Below are 17686 nucleotides of genomic sequence, written 5' to 3'. Positions count from 1 at the left end.
GGGCTGAAGCCACCTCCCGTTTGATGTGGGGAGCGGTCATTGTAGTTGTCCAGACAACGTGTACATTAGGAGAAATGCATGTCAATGAATACAACAACTGATTTTAGTGATGACCTTTTTAAAAAACAAATTGATTCAGGAATGTGTTGAACCGGATTTAAGATTAGAAAAATGAGAAATGTAAGAGAGACCAAAATTGACAGATTTATTTATCTCTGTGGCTGAGAGAGGCTATTAGAACCCTTCAGATAGGCCAGAACCCTCCTTGCCAGCAGAGCAGTTTTCCCTGCTACTTCTAATGAAATTCAGAGCTCCATAACATCTAAATACAATTGAGGAATCTACCCTTTGGTTTAATTTTTTTTAACCATTTATTAAACATGTTAAGTGTCTCACAAAACTTTATTTCTAATCACCTGTAACACTTTTGCCCAAATTGATCTATAGCCCAAATATTTTGCTTACCAAGAATAATGAAATATAAGCCTTGTAAAGGTGTCAATGCAGATGTGTAGATACTGGAAGGGGTGGGAGGTATCAGCAAGCATGATTTCTAACACAGAGTGTAGGTAATTACAGGAACTTGGTTATGGGCTTTGATTTTGCTGGGATAATGTCCTTCACTTTATTGCAAATGATGGTTAGCAGAGGGGTGTGGCAAGGTCTATTTAAACATACTGCTTTATGTACCTTGGAGCAAATTGCCCTGTGAATTGCCATTACTTGTCTTGATTATTTTGATACCAAGGAATCACTGCGCTCAGCTGGAGCTTTGGCAGATAAGGCATTAATAAGTCTCTGAGTAACCTTGGTTAATCAAGTGACTTGCTGACGCTCCCTTTCTACCCCAAGTGAGCACCATCAAGTTTAGTGTCAAAGGTTCACTATAAAGAGCTGAAGCCAGCAGTCAAGGTTCCCTTTCTTTGGCCAGCCCCAGAACCAGCTACAGATTCTTGAGCAAGGACATCCAAGCACAGAGACATCATGGTAAAACTGCAGCTGCCAAACCCCAACTTGGAACAGAGAATACCTTCCCATGAGGACCTTGAAAACCTTGAGGCTACAGAGGCAGATTCAAGACCCAAATGGGATAACAAGGCACAATACATGCTCACCTGCATAGGGTTTTGTGTAGGCCTGGGAAATGTATGGCGATTCCCCTATCTCTGCCAGAGCCACGGAGGAGGTATGTCTTTGATGCAGATTGTGGAGGCAGATATTTTTTGAGTGAAAATGCTTGAATGGAGTGCAAAATTGTAATGTTTTTCTCAATCACTATGATTTGCAATGACAAAAAAAATCACACCTAGTTTAGAGAGAACCTGCAAAGCAATCATGTACCCTATCATTGGAGGAAATTGAGATATTTGCATATGATTATGCTATATGGTTGCATTTATTTAGAATGAAGTTCTGTTGAGTTCAGTGAGCCTAATGCCTGACTATAACATGCATGGAATTGCAGCAATAATGACAGAGGTACAAATTTCTAAACAAATGGGCATTCTCAGAAAATTAAGAAAGGCTGACCCAAATTTCTTGTTTCTTCTCATTTGTGTCTGACTGTAAAAGGGAAACAGTCATTTACATTTTAATTACAAACATGAGCTAATTTAAAATTAGGATTAGTCAAGAAATGCTGTGCTTTGTACAAATGATTGCTATTGTGAACAACCCAGTTCCCATTTTATCATTATTATCATTATTAAATTAAGCAGCTTTTTTCATGATTCAGGTTTTTCTAACTTTCATGCCATTAAAATAGGTCTAAAATAGTTACCATTGCACCTACTTTGTGTTATAGTATATTTGGGCAATGCTTTGAACTATAAGACTACTTGATGCAGCTAATCACTTTGTAATATTTTAGGACCTGTGCCTTTTCATGCACGTTTGCTTTTACTGCAGAAGAAAAATTCATAAAAATAAGATCCACCAATCCACTCACACCTCTCTAAAATTACCTCTCTCTTTCCCTGAGCCAAATAACCCTACCAGTGTATCGGCAACCATTGCCTACAAAATTTTATTCCAGCTACACATACAGACTTCCTCACACTGCAAAAAACAAAACAAAACAAAACACAATAGACAAACGACAACAGGGTAAGGGGAGATTTGTATTGTTTATTTCTCTATTATCCTGGCCTTAGCACATTCTAAAAGAGGGAGACACAGTGCCATCTGGGTAAGTCTGAGGCTTCTTGAAAACATATGCCATTGCATTCACTTGGTTAAAGTCCATATCCCACTAAATCTCTTTGTTAATATACTTACTGAATCTCCACCTTGCCAAAGTGCTGATCCACTGTGTATAATGATCTGCTTGACGTCATACAGGCAGGCCAACAATCTGAGAGAGAGTTAAGCTGTTACTGACAATTTTCCTTTCTCATTTTAAAAAACAAATTCAGGGATTTATTTTCACTCCCATTCCTCCCGTCCTGCTTTCACTGCATTTCGGGTGTGTTAATCTTTATCTCAGGAAAGGGTTTATTTAAAAGCCAGTCAATTTCTAAACTTTTCAGTACTGTACTCAATGTGTTACATATTTGGCGTACTGATTAACATGACAATTAAATATTAGTAAGAGAAGCTTGCATTCTGCAAACTCAGACACACATTCCTCATTGTTACAGGAAATTCCCACTCTGCATGCTAGTAGTACTAGCAGGTAAACATCAGCCTAAGATTGTTTTCAATGTGTGGCTGGAGTGCAGGCCTACATTGTGAGGTAAACTTGGCCCCCTGAACTTCAACTGTTCAATGTAAAAAAAAAGTGCCACTTTCAGATTTTTCAGGTAATCACAATGTGTGCTCCAAATTTCAACATAGAGGGTGATGTGAGAGCAGCTTAACCATTTGAGAGAATTTACTTCATGTTCCACTTTCTAAGGTGTACAAATGTTTCAGCATTGGATTAAAACTGTTTAAAAAGCATCACTTTTCTGCATAGGACTATTAAATGATTTATTCCAGTATATTCAGTTGGTGACTGAATAGAAATGCCGTATGAGATAAATTGCCACTGCTATTCTGGATCATTTCTCTCTCTCTTTTGCTCGGTCTTTTGACATGCTGTTTTGCTTAAGAAACAGAGGGACCCAGGTGGCGCTGTGGGTTAAACCACAGAGCCTAGGGCTTGCTGATCAGAAGGTCAGCGGTTCGAATCCCTGTGACAGGGTGAGCTCCCGTTGCTCGGTCCCAGCTCCTGCCAACCTAGCAGTTCGAAAGCACATCAAAATGCAAGTAGATAAATAGGAACCGCTACAGCGGGAAGGTAAATGGCGTTTCCGTGTGCTGCTCTGGTTTGCCAGAAGTGGCTTTGTCATGCTGGCCACATGACCTGGAAGCTATACGCCGGCTCCCTCCGCCAATAATGTGAGATGAGCGTGCAACCCCAGAGTCGGTCACGACTGGACCTAATGGTCAGGGGTCCCTTTATCTTTACCTTTTTTGCTTAAGAAACAGATAATATGCCCACTGAGCAATTGGCTATGGGAAAATTAGTGAATCTACTATGCATTTTGGAAAGCTGTTTGCTACACATTGGATGCTTCACAGCCAAATTTTGCATGATGGCTTCTGAGTAGGTTTTTTTGTGTGTTTATGTTTGGATACAATTTGAATCAAGATGGCAGAATGAACCTTTCAAAACTGCACTGATGTTATCCACCGATTTCAGAACAGCACTGAGTTTTTGGTTTCTTGGAATTCCCAAGCAATGCTGACTATAAAACTACAAATACTTTTTAAAGAAAAGAGATTATTTTGATGCCCTTTTACTCCAGTCTGTTTGTCCTACACCCCACACATGGGTTTGAGTCTTTTTTTGTAACTTCTCCCTCAATGTATAGAAGTAAGTCTCTCCCGAGAATACCAGAGTTTCATTTTGAAATGGTAGTCATGTTGATAGTGTATTAGAGTGTGGTGAGAGATGATGCTTGAAATTCTTGCTTCCTTAGAAAACCATGGTAAAATATACATTATTCACAAAAGGATATGCTACAATTGCTCTTGTATCTCCTTTTCTGCATTTCCTTACCATTGCATCCTTACCACTTTATCCCAGTTGTCCTTTTGCATTTAAAGAAAAATAAAACAATTGGGAACCTGCGGCTCTTTAGTTGGTGTGGGACTTCAATTCCCATCAGCCCCCATGCCCTGGCCCATACGGTCAATGGTCAGGGATGGGAGTTGTCGTCATCCAGCTGTATCTGAAGGCCACGGGTTCTCCACCCTGGGTATAAAACATACTCATTTTTTATTTTACCCCTGCAGGAGCTTTTATGATCCCTTTCCTCATTTTGCTTGTCCTGGAAGGCATCCCATTGCTCCACCTTGAATTTGCCATTGGACAAAGACTTAGAAGAGGTAGTGTGGGTGTCTGGAGTTCTATCCATCCCGCCCTGAAGGGAGTCGGTAAGTTTTAATGTACTTTAATAATGGCAAGACGAATAGCATTTCTTCTACTCAACATGTTGGCGTTACAAGCATACATATGCTTTCATGCGAGGTGTTTAGGTTGGAATCACCAAGCCTCACTCAAATTTTATTTGCCGGGGGTGTGTGTGTGTTCCACACACCACCATAATTGATTTGCAACACTCCAGTCATTTTTCTTGGAGCAGAAAGTCCTGGGTTTTGGGGTTTTTTAAAGAAAAAATGGAAGAGTAGTGCGATCTACATGGTGCTACTTTTCCATTTTCTTTAAGAAATGAACAGTGACTTTGTTGAAGGGGGAAGAGACAAGTATTTCAATAAAATTCAACAAGCTGTCCTTTATCAGATATGTGTATATTATGTAATGGTGAAAAATAATTTGGACTTTGTTTTTTTGACTTGAGACTAAAACTCAGATACACACTGATGAGGGACCAGTCTGTGGCCTCAAATTGATTTTATCAATTAACACCATACATCCAAAGCCCTCTTATGCCACTCAAACAATCATGGAGAATTCTGGGCACTATGTTTTTTTTTAAGGGTGTTGGGAATTGTAGCTTTGTGAGATCAGCACCCTTAAATATATGGAGATTTCTGCTCCCTTCTGTGGATTATTCTTAGAAAACTACTGGATATTTCAGTGTGGAAAGGGACAGGGATACATCTTCAGAATTTTGTTGCACCTGTTAAGGTTTGTTCTGTCGTCAATTTCATTTCCTCATGATTGTTCCTCAAAATCATTAATTTTTTTTAAAGTACAAAAAGGATCTACCTAAAAGCTTTCTCTCTATTCCTACAGGTATAGCAGCAATGATTGTCTCCTTCTTTGTGGGTTTATACTATAATACTATTATTGCTTGGGTGATGTGGTATTTCTTCAACTCATTCCAAGAGCCACTACCCTGGAGTGAATGCCCACTTGATGGAAACAGAACAGGTACAGATTATGCTTATAATAGTTAGCAGTCTATCATAAAGAGGCTTCTCTCTGCAAACAGCATAAGAAAATACAGTCTTTTACCAAAGATAATTTTGAATTAGGATAATGTTTTAATCTGCTGAGCTGGAGACAACAACAATAGGAAAGCTTCCTCAAGACCATTTTGTAGCGTAAGGCTCAGGGCAGAACATTATTTTATTTCATCTATTACACATATGAAAACCTTATGTAGGGGCCAGTAAATTCATTGCCCTTCTCCCTAATAATTAGACTCATTGATTTCATTGGAAAGCAAATCTGTCCTACATAGTTTGGATCTAACCAATAAATACTTTCTGGCCATTAGGAACAAATATATCTACCTAATCATTGTCACTGACTGGCAGTGACTGTCCATGGTTTTAGGTGGGAGTCTCTTCCGATCCTACCTGGAGATGTCAGGTCTAGGTCCCTTCCCAAATGGCATCTCCCCGTGGTAAGAATAACACTTTAAAAAAGTCTTGAACCACCATTCAGGCAACAATTCCTGCCTTCAGATACCATTCCCTTTCATAGTGTCACCCAAATTTCACCCTGCTGCATGGCAAGGCCAGCCCTGAGCACAGCTGCTGGGTGCAGAGAAATCCCAGAAGCATCAGTACAGTATTGCCCAGTGGTAAGATCTGAGTGACTGTCCAAACAGAAGGGCCAAGATCCAGGAAGCTATATTAACTGAACTATCCTGCACATTATTCTGGCATCAGAACCATTTGGAAATAAGGGTGAGTTACAGTTCCAATTGCCAATGGCTTTGAGGAACAAACCTTTCTTAATAATGGGTGCCCAGGGTCTGAATTTCTCTTCCAAGGGAGGCTTATCGGTTCTACTCACTACCGGCTTTCCTTCGGCTGTTTTGGACGATCTGTTGGGTAAGCTATAGTCTTAGCAGGTTGAGCCAAGTATTGAGTCTTGAATTCTGAAAACCGCAATGAGAACTGACCTTAACATTATTTTCAAGGTAATCTTTTAGTCTGGCTTGGAAATTGCACGGCATTTTAACTGTTTTGTGAACTGCCCTGGAAATGTTTTGGTGACTCAGTAAAGTCTGAATAGTTTAAAATAAATCCATGTCTGCTTTCTACCAGCAATCTAGGGTGGCAATGATTATTATACTCAACAAAAAAGTGACTACCAATTAAAAGTAGCCAATTGTCTGAAACTATCAAACAAAGGGCTCACCCAGACTTGCTTTTGTGCCGAATTTCTAGGCATAGATCTGCACTTTTTTTGTTGGGTCCTGCCACTTTCTCCAGGAAAGCCCACACTTTATGGCAATCTCAGGAAAACTGGAATTGCTGTTTGTTTTAATTCAGAGTTAAACAGCAGGTTTTCCTGGGGAAAATGGCAGAGCAAAAGTTTAAAAAGCACTCAGACAGGAAAGCTCAGTTTCTACCAGGCTGGTAGAATGGAGGGTTCCTGTGTGCTGCACTTCATGCAATGCCAATGTGTGCTTCTCTCTTTTGTTCTTGAGGGAAGAGGAGTGACTGGTCAAAGGTTGATAGGCAGAGGAGGAAGAAATAGCAACTCCACCCACCCACACCCAGTCATATTTATTTTAAATAAGTCTGCAGCTTTTTACTGATTAATTGATTAGAAAAATTGACTCAAAACATCTTAATTGCATAAAGAGGCAGGCACCCCAGTTGGGTATGAATTTCACGAGCCACTCCCAGTGTCCTTGCAAAGGTCAGGTGCTTTCTTGCCAATGTTTTTAAAACAACAACAACAACAACAACAACAACAACAATAATAATAATAATAATTGTGGCATAGGCCACTGAAATAGGCCACTGAAAGTTTGAAATCGGGCAGTCGTTGTCCTTGCTAAGTGTCAGATGCCAGGTTAACATGTTTCCCCACCCCCAAAAACCTTTGTTTTAATGCTTCTGTTTCCAATGTTTTAAATTTTGTACATTGTATGTTTTATTTTTACTGTAAAGTGATCTGAGACAAGCAGTGGAAAGCAGGGTATAGATTCTTTAAATGAAACAAATCTGTAAAAGTTATTGTGCATGCTCTGTTGAATTTAATGGGAGATGTGCAAGAGAGATGGGAGATGTGTGGTTTTTCATTATAATGGAGCTTTCACAGAAAAGCTTCCCACTGGATTTCAGCATTGCTCAATAGGACTGTTTCTTTGGTTTCAGGTTACTTGTACGAATGTGCAAAGAGCTCTTCTGTTGATTATTTCTGGTACAGGGAGACATTAAACGTCTCCACCAATATTGACGAGACTGGAACTGTACAGTGGTGGCTGCTGTTATGTTTAGTATGTGCCTGGGGAGTGGTGTACGTGTGCACAATTAGAGGCATTGAAACAACAGGAAAGGTACTTCTGTCTTGTATGAATGAAATCAGAGCTACTTCTTATACTGTATACTGTTTTCCAACCATTTTAGGGATTGCTGCAGCTGCTTTCCCCCAAACTGGGCTCACAGACCCTGTCTGTGTGTGTTGGTTTAAGCGGGGCGTGGGGTGTGTTTAATACCTTGGATGGTATCTTTGGGCCAGAAGGGGGCAAAACATTCTCCTTGGTGCCGTCCAGTTCTTCCCCAAGAGATCCTTCTCCACCCTGCCTCGGCTTTCACTTTATTATTTATTTTATTTACTTGTTATTTTTATCAGTTGTCTCACGCAATGTGCCACTCAGCTCAGCTATACAGAGCCCTAACATAGAACAAGGGTTTAAAACATAGCTGCCAACTCTCCCGTTTTTCGCTGGAAACCCCCAGATTTTAATCCGTTTCCCGCTGTTATCCCGAATAGAAAAAAAATCCTGTAAATCCCCTGGATTTCCTACCTGCCAGGGAGGCTCCATTTCGGGTGCCGCTCTGCCCATGTCACTGGAAATCGGGCAGAGTGGCACCGGAAGTTGCTTCTACGCGTAGAAGCAACTTCCGGTGCTGCTCTGCTCATGTCTGGGCACCGGAAATCGGGCAGCGCCGGCACTGGAAGTTGCTTCTATGCATGTCCAGACATGCATAGAGGCAACTTCTGGTGCCGCGCCGCTGCTCATCCCACATTTTTCAGCGGGAGACTTGGCAGCTTTGGTTTAAAAACATGCTAAAATACGAGCAGTTCATAATAATGATCAAGCCTAGCAACAACAACATGTATCGCACCAGTGTACACACAAGCCCCAGAACAACCAAACACAGCACAAGGGGACAAACTGAGGGATGGAAATTCCATGTTTGCCGCAATGTCACAATTTTGTGGCATTGTAGGTAAGAACAGGCCCTTGTCTCAATGTGTGACCTGTAAACTCTAAAGAAATTGCAGCACATAGTTTTATCAGAGGCCGGGTTCAGATGTATTGCTGAATCAGAAAAGTCATTTGTAAATACTGTATATGCAGATACAAGCCAGATTCTTGTAGTGCTTATTGAGTGTGGGTTTCATGTGGTACAGCCTCAATCTGATCTGGTACCATCTAGACAGACTGAGTGATGTGGTTCCTTCCTGAGCTACATCATTCATCTGATCCACTTAGTTCTTGTTTTAGATGACACCCATATAATGTGGGGTCAGACCCTGCAGAAGTAGCTCCCGTAGAACAATTACAATTTGTACACCTGCAATATTGGCAACAGACATGCAAATCATTATGGTTTTTCTCCCAGTTTACTCCTTTCCATGCCGTTTTTCATTGAAACAAATTTACCCCATGCTTTAAATTTTCCTTGGGGGTTTGTGTTGTGCCATCAATGCACATGGCGATTTACAGAGTAATGTTAAGGGGTGGGGGGAGGCAGTTCTCCGCTTTGAAAGTGTCAAATAAAAATTTCAACAATGTGGGAGACAATAGAGCTGTGGATGGGAAGAAATGAGAGAAGTAAGAGTAACAAAAGAGGTGTATTCCTGTTGTGTGTATTCAATTGACATATTCCTTCTCCAGGCCGTGTATATAACATCAACACTTCCTTATGTTGTGCTTACAATTTTCCTGATCCGTGGCTTAACACTGAAAGGATCAACCAATGGAATCGTATATCTCTTCACGCCTGATGTAAGTATTGATTGGATCCCCACCCACCACCCCAAGTAAACAGAATAACTGAAAGTTGGCCTCTGAAGAGAAATGAGCCATTTGCAGCATTATTTACACTGATTATTTTCTGGGTATCATTAAGCCCTCCATGATCAAAGTCATATAGACAGACAGACATCCCACTTTGCTGAGGAACAGGGGTTGCATAGTAAATGGTGATGCCTTGCCCTCTCCTACCTGTGCAGATGTGTTTAATGTGTGAGCTGATTCAGCAGTTTCCCAGATGACCGGGGGGGGGGGGGGGTTGTGTTCCACCTTCACACATAAAACCCTCAAAATCTGCCTGACTCTTCAATCCGAGCAATGCATCTCTCCTGTCAGGAGCATGGGAGGTGCCGTATTTCAATGGGAGCATATATCATTTGCACACAGGTAGCAAATGAGGTCCAATGGTTCATAGCCAGTAAGAAGATCGCAAGTAAAAGACCTGGGAAAGGCATCTTCGTCAGACCCTGGAGGACTGCTGGCAGTCAGTGCTGACAGGAAGGAGCTAGATAGACAGGGCCAAGGCAAGTTTCTCCTGGAAATCTTTTGCCTGGCTGTCCACACACATACCCTTCCTTGCCTTGCCTGTCCATTCTGCACCCTTCTCTTCCTATGGACTGTTCCTTCAACCTGCCTGCTGGATTATGCACTGAACCACAGGAATAGGATGGTCCTAGCAGCGGGATTCTCCCATACCACACTTTATATTAAATAAACAGGTTGCATGCTTAGAGTCACAGACTGTGCTGGCTAGGATATGCCTTTGTTCCATTTTAGCTGTAAAGTTATCCAATTTTTTAAGCTCTTTTTTCTGTTCCTCAGGTTGCAGAATTGGCTAATCCATCCACTTGGCTTGATGCCGGAGCTCAAGTATTCTTTTCATTTTCCCTTGCCTTTGGAGGCCTCATCTCATTCTCTAGTTATAATTCAATTCAGTAAGTTGCCATACCAAATAGAAGAAGTCAATTGAATTTTGGAACACGATTTCACAACTGGTAGTAGTTCGTTTCTTGACAGTAACACCACCCAATCCTATCTCATAAGTATCTAGGAAGGCATATGTTCTTCCTGAGCAAAACAAAAACAAAACAAAAAACAAATGGGAAGAACAAAACAAAGTGGCTGGCCCAAGATCACCCAGTGAGCTTGTTTCTGTGTTTTCGTTTCCAGTAACAACTGTGAGAAGGACGCTCTGACTATCTCTGTGGTTAATGGCCTCACATCCATTTATGCAGCTACTGTCATATACTCAATCATTGGATTCAGAGCAACAGAGAGATACGACAATTGCTTTAGCCAGTAAGTCCCCCCCCCCGGTTTTCCAATTAAAGCATCCCAGATCATTGTTCTCTTCCCCCTCCCCAATATGACTGCACAGACAATTATACTTCCAGGGGTTTGTGGGATCAGTTGTCTTCTCTAATAAGCAAGCAACACAGGCAGAACTGCCAATGATGTGGGAAAACAGTGGGCATGTGGTTGCCAGGACATTTTCTATGTACAAATAACCCTTGTGTATCTGGGCAAACATTAGCTACTTACAAATAGGAGAGAGCACGCAAGTTAACTTAACTTAGCTAACAACTTTGTCCTTGTGGCACAGGAAATATAGGATTGGGGGGGCATACCCTTCCATATTATTAAGAACTCTGCCTCTAAGGATCTGATATCTTTTTATTTAACTGATGGCTCTATTTTTATTACTGTCTGATAAGGTAGCAAAATACTTTCTATTTTCAATAGAAATTAGGAAGCAGATGGTAAAGTCAGAACTTACTTTTGACCCCTCTGTAATGTATCTGCATTCTTTTAAATGTGTTGTTCTGTGGGCATAATAAATTTATTAATTCATTCATTATCATACTGATAAAACTTAAGAAATCTGTGTGAAGAGGCATTGATTGAAGAAGCATTGACTACTTTCCTTTTGCATTTGCAGAAATATCCTCACTCTGACAAATGCATTTGATTTGCCAGAAGGTAATGTAACTCAGGAAAACTTTGAACAAATGCAAGCTTGGCTCAACACGACAGATCCAGCAACGTTTGCAACTCTTACATTTCAGACCTGTGACCTGGAATCATTCTTAAGTGATGTAAGGTGATAACATGGAAGCTAACAAGATTATAATAAAGGACTTTATATCAATAAGCATGAGTCACTTCCATATTACTGGTGAACCATTAATTATGATTTACCACATGTGTCCTGGACCATTGTAAGACTCAAATTATATAAACATAAATAAAAGAGAGAGAGAATTTATTAACCCTTTTGGAAATATTCACAACTGATTTTTGATTTAGCATATGGCTGCTGTTGCTTGAACAAAAACTTAATTCATTTTAGCTTTTGTGATGATTTTATCTGGTTCTATTCTTGTACTCTTCCTTGGGTGCTTTGGTGAAAGAGCAGTTAGTGATAGAATGATAAATGGTATGGTCCTATTGGCTTAGGAAGCTGACTTTAGTTGTTCTAACCTGAGTGACTTAAAGTGCATTTTAAAATAATACGGTAATAAAATAATAATAATAATTGTATGTCTTATTTCATCTATATCTATTGCTATTTTCTGCAGGGTGTTGAAGGAACTGGCTTAGCATTTATTGTCTTCACTGAGGCCATCACCAAAATGCCCGCCTCTCCATTATGGTCCATCCTCTTCTTTATCATGCTGTTCTGCTTAGGTTTATCATCTATGTTTGGGAATATAGAGGGTGTTATGGTGCCGCTGAACGATCTCAAAATCATACCGAAAAAATGGCCTAAGGAACTTGTTACAGGTTAGTTGAAAATGGTAGTATAATCAGGGTGTGGGAACAGAGGGATTGCAAAGTGGTCATCAGAAGTCAAGTAGTATATTGCTTCTTTCAAGTTAAATGATGTAATACCGGTACTTTATTTTCATTGGGTGGAATTCAGTATTGCACTAAGACGATAGTTCAATCAGAAAAAGCATTTCTGCTTGCCGGAAATAATGCTCTTTCCCTTTCCCCCTGTTCTGTGGGGTCCTCCTGACCCTCCTCAGCAATTTTGGGTTGGTTGCAGCTGTCATGGTGCAGAGGACGGCTGGGGAAAGTACCATTGCACCAACAGGCTTTGTTGTGTTGGCTTTTGCTAGCACAACAACTTAGTTGAATCTGACCCAGTATGAATGAAGCATGTTTTAAAGATGGTGGTAAAAGGTCAGCAACTTGCTCATGAGTTTTGCCAGCAAGCCAGGCAGAATGAAATCACTACAGCTACTCACTGGACCTGCATTTGCAGCCAAACACAGTAAAGCAACCCCTGCTGCTGAATATTGCTGATGGAGGAGAGGGGACTTGATTGTGAGCATGTAGCTTTGGATAGCTGTCAGCTTTTTTTGCTTTTTGCTTTTTTTCCCTTCACAGCAACCCTTTTGAGATGGACCAGTCTAGCTGAGGAATTCAAACTTTGAATTTCAGAAGCAGTGTCCTTACAAATCTATAACTATTCCCAACTTCCTAAATCTATAAAAATAATTGAAGGAGCCATTTCTTTTCTTTTCCCCCTTGACTTTATATCCTCCATTGAGTTCCAAGAACAGAATGGCTTTGTTTGCACATTGCAATCAACCATAGAGTGCAACTTTTTTGGTTTGTTTCTGTCTTCCCAGCTACTGTTCAGAGGAAAGAACCCACCATTCTTGGCTTAGTGTTATGTCTGAGCCAGGGATCCTGCTTTGTTTTACTCACAACAAGCCACAACCTGTACACAATGTTTCTTCTTGGCTTACTGAGCGTGCTTTGTTGGAATGAAACAAATCACAACTCCTGGTTTGGATGTAATGCTATGTCAGAAACCAGCTTCTTCCCTACCAGAATGAGCAGAGGGTGGGAGAGACAGTGTGTTTGCAATAGATTCTTAACTTGTTCACCATGATGTGTGAAAACTGGATCAATACATTTTCTTCATGACTAGCTGATTTGATCCTTGAGGTATTGCCAATGTTTCTTGTATTATAATATTTATTTATTTTTCTTAGTTAAACTTTCTGCTTCACTTTTTTTTTAATTTGATCGTGTTTGCTGTTTCTTTATAGGATTGATTTGTGTGACATCTTTCTTGTTTGCCATTATTTTTGTGCTGAGATCAGGAAACTATTGGTTGGCTCTGTTTGATAATTTTGCTGGTTCCATTCCTTTGCTGATAATTGCTTTCTGTGAGATGTTTTCTGTTGTCTACATATATGGGATAGACAGGTAAGATGTGAAACCTTCTCAAATAGAAAGTGTCTCTGGATTCCTATCTGCCAGAATTTCTGTAGCTAGATTTGTGCAACCACTTACCGGTATTCTCCCACATGCCTCTCAAAAGTACAAGGGAAATAATTTTATTTGTTTAACAAAAATCACAAACTGCTTGATTGTAATAAAATATCTAAGTGATTTATAAGCCCAACTTACTGGACTGTTTTAAGGATTACAAATATAATGCCTGCAAAATGCTTTGCAGCTCTGACAAGTTCTTTATAAATACTAGATGCTATTTATTCTAAACAGTAATTTTGAACACAGGTTTAGTTAGAGGAAGGTAGCTGTGTTGGTCTGCTGTAGTCAAAACAACAACAACAAAAAATCCTTCCTTGGCTGATAGGTGTGGTAAACCTGTTGATGACTGTTAACGACTGCAATTGGTCTGGAAGGAGAAGTTGCTGAATTGCAATTTATTACCAAACTTAAAACCATGGAGAGACCTGGTCTGAATAAGGACATTGGATTCTTATGTCATTATACATGATAAAGCTATTTTTAGCCATCTCACCCCTTGCTTTTTCCTGCAAGACCAATTGCAGTTGTTAACTGTCAACAGGTTTACCACTCCTATTAGCCAATCACCCATTTCCACCACCCTTCTGAGTAATACCCCTCCACACTCTCTCACTATATACAAGGGTCTGGTGACTTCTGTTTCAGTGTATCTGAAGAAGTGCGCATGTACATGAAAGCTCATACCAATGACAAACTTAGTTGGTCTCTAAGGTGCTACTGGAAGGAAATGTTTTATTTTGTTTGAACACAGGTATTAGAGTCACTTAAATATGACTCATTAGTATGACTACACTTTGCTTGTGGCAGAAGACTCCTTTGCATACTGAGGGTGCAAGCCAAACCCAAGGCAGCCACCTGAAAGGAGGGCAGTCAGGGCAATCTCTGTGCCAGTTGGGTGCAGCAATCGGGCTCACATCAGGCCTGGTGCTATCACATGACACTTGAGGGACCAGGTTGCCCTTACCTCCATTTGGGGGCTTTCTGCTGAGTGCTATTGCTGGGCGTTCTGCCAACAGTACTTTGCCCATCACCCATTTAGTGAGCAGAAGGGGACGCTTTGCACCAGCAGTGACACTTGTGAAACTCTGTTGGTGGCAGCTGGCTGGCGTAGCTGTCAGAGCTGAATGGAGAGACAACTATGGCGCAAGGGAGGAGGATTGGGGTACCTCGTTCCCTACAAACCCATATGTAACACACAAGGCTCCTCTTATTGCCTGTATGGCAATACATGCATCTATCTCTTGATGTTTAGGCATGTCAACATCTCTTGTCGTGATGGCACATGTTTTCAGACCCTGGAAAGTGCTCCTGCGTCTTGAAATCATGCTGTTAAAGCTGGTTTTGATCTATGGATCGGATATGTGTGCATACACATCACTTGGTTTGTCTACACTTGATAACCAGCTTCTGAATGTGAGAGCCTATTCCATCGCAAGATATAACGTTTTAGGCAATGCAAGCAGATATGGAAGTTCTGCCGTATCTGTAATGCCCTCTTTCCTTATGGCAGTTATCAAGTAATGAATATGCATGTGTGAGTTGGCTCCTCTAAACTTCCTTTTTCTTTATTATCAGATTTAATGATGATATTAAGTTCATGATTGGACACAAACCCAATATCTTCTGGCAGGCCACCTGGAGATTTATCAGTCCTCTTATCATGTTGGTTATCTTCTTTTTTTACTTCGTGGTGAAAGTGAGAGAAGAATTACTATACAATGTCTGGGATCCCAACTATGTAAGTACACATGTTCAAAGAAGCACACCCCAAGTTATTTTATGGATTTCTCTTCACTCACGCTCTACTCAGCATGGCTTTGATTGCCCAACCCACAGTTTGCAACCCTTCCCACACTGCCACAAGGACTATTTGCTGAATATCTTGTTGGGGCAGATGAGGAAAAACAATTTGTTTCCACCTCAGGGAAAATGAATTAGCTGCTCTAAATTGGCTACTAATTGAAATTAAATGATTGATCACAATCCCTGTTAAGGCATGCCTGCATTGAAAGAGACCTCAGGCTGGATATAGACACATAAAAAAAACTTGTGAATTTTCTTGTAAACATAATGTGAAATCACATTGGCAAAAGAACTCCACAGCGCCGTCTGGTGCCACAGTATTATAATGCATTTTAAACACTTTTTCTTTACTAATGTAGCTGAGTCCTCAGTTCCCTTTAGCGGTGCTGGCTATAGGTACCATTTTGGCCTTTGCCTTAGATAGCAAAATAACTTGGTTCCCTGCAACACAGTGCTCTATTGGTATATAATGGATGGGTGGATTTTACCACTTGTTCCCCCTTTTTGCCACTTTCCCACAAACTGTGCCCAAAATGGCTTACAGCAAACAGTCAAAACATCAAAGTAGAGAACAGTGGAAATACAAATATACAAAACACAGAACATGTCAGTAAATTCAAAATAACCAAAAACAAACAATTTAGCAAACACACAATAAATTCAATATTACAACAACAACCCACCCACCTAGGCTTAAGTATGTAAATACAAAGCAGAAACAAAAGTTAACAATAAAGTTTCTGGCACTGCTCTTCCTGCACTCCAAGGAGCCTAGCTTACAGTTCAGGAGGGATGAGTAGATGGATGTCTTTAGGTTTCCATCTTTTCTGTACCGTCACCACCTACAACTATCTGAAAGGTGTGTCGTCTGTGTGTCGTCTTTCCCCCAGGACCTGTTTCCCAAATCAAAGTCGGTAGGATATCCTGACTGGGTTTATGCTATCATCGTAGTCCTTGCAGGAATGCCAAGCCTGTTTATCCCTGGGTTTGCTATCTACAAAGGCATCCAAAGTTTATGCAAGAGGAGAAATCCTGGACGACAGGATCTGATCAGTGCCATATCAGAAGCATCAATAAATGGAGAACTGAAGAACAAAGTGTAATTAGCTCACCTTCCTGAGGTGTTACAGAAAGACTTTACAGTGAGAGATGGTGCAACACTGATGTCTCCGTCTCCTGAGTTCAGGATTAGAGCTGTTAAAAGGTTAGCGGGTCCCAGAATCTAAACGATACTAATGCACTTTGAGTGACTCTCCTTATCAGTTGTGCTGGATTAGCAGGTGGTTAATACAGATGTCTCTTTTATCCAAACATGCACCTGTAATGCTCTGTTTCCTATCTTATGTGTGCCACCATGTTGGACAAATAATGTATTATTAAACAAAATGCTACCTATTTGAGTGAAATATGCAGTTTTGATTCTTCTTTTTTACTGCTTGTTTTGAATCTGTGTTGAGCTATTTCATTTGCTTTTCTTTGATTTGCTCATTGCAAACAGCTGAAAGTCTGTAAATTTTTATAATAAACCTGATTTGCAATGGGAGCTGAATGATTTCAGTTGCAACTGAATGCTGAAAACAGACATTTGTATGAATGACTCAGATTGTCACCTGTTCTGCTATTTGGAAGTTATATAGGGAGGTGCCGGTGGGATGTCATAGTTCAGTAGCAGAGCCCATGCTTTGCATCCCAGATTCAATCTCTAGTTTAAAAGATCAGGTGGCAGGATAATGGGAAAGACATCTAGTCACTGCTAGTCAGTGTAGACAATACTGCGCTAGATGGGCCAATATTGGCAGCACACAGCAATTTCATCAGTTCTTGGATGTGCTTTCTCTAATTACACAGAAAGAAACGTTGGAGCGAGAAATGTTTGCTAGTTTTCTTTTAAGGTTCAGTCTGTCTTCCTTAAGTCTTCTATCTTTTAACTGCAAAGCCACATGTAGAATGGGAGAGGCAAGACAAGAAAAGAGGAAGCATAAGGAATAATGCACTCTCTCCAGATTAGTTTCATTCATTACAATTTGCTTAAAGGCATTTTGTCTCCTATAAGCAGATTGAGACAAAGTGTATTAAGCAATTGTAGCTTGGGTGGGGTGGGGCCTGGGGGACACAGTTTGCAGGATTTG

At 40.6% G+C, this 17686-nt stretch overlaps 1 protein-coding gene across 1 annotated transcript; it reads left to right on the top strand.

The window, feature by feature from the left end:
• Nucleotides 1–857: 857 nt before the first annotated feature.
• Nucleotides 858–17545, top strand: SLC6A19 (solute carrier family 6 member 19). Its single transcript, XM_035126097.3, has 12 exons — nucleotides 858–1186; nucleotides 4282–4422; nucleotides 5246–5383; nucleotides 7573–7754; nucleotides 9324–9434; nucleotides 10284–10396; nucleotides 10632–10760; nucleotides 11401–11557; nucleotides 12041–12245; nucleotides 13526–13685; nucleotides 15330–15492; nucleotides 16448–17545. The coding sequence occupies exons 1-12, from the start codon at nucleotides 985–987 to the stop codon at nucleotides 16658–16660; spliced, it is 1914 nt and encodes a 637-aa protein (XP_034981988.2). The 5' UTR covers nucleotides 858–984; the 3' UTR covers nucleotides 16661–17545.
• The last annotated feature ends 141 nt before the right edge of the window (nucleotides 17546–17686 follow it).

This window comes from Zootoca vivipara, chromosome 8, assembly GCF_965207765.1.
Source record: "Zootoca vivipara chromosome 8, rZooViv2.hap1.1, whole genome shotgun sequence".
NCBI lineage: Eukaryota > Metazoa > Chordata > Lepidosauria > Squamata > Lacertidae > Zootoca > Zootoca vivipara.
This window is presented reverse-complemented; position numbering and strand designations above follow the sequence as displayed.

Coding starts and splice junctions, on each gene's coding strand:
- SLC6A19 (XM_035126097.3), top strand. CDS start 985: ATGGTAAAACTGCAGCTGCCAAACCCCAACTTGGAACAGAGAATACCT. Junction 9,435..10,283: donor TATATCTCTTCACGCCTGAT/GTAAGTATTGAT, acceptor TCTGTTCCTCAG/GTTGCAGAATTGGCTAATCC. Junction 11,558..12,040: donor TGGAATCATTCTTAAGTGAT/GTAAGGTGATAA, acceptor TATTTTCTGCAG/GGTGTTGAAGGAACTGGCTT.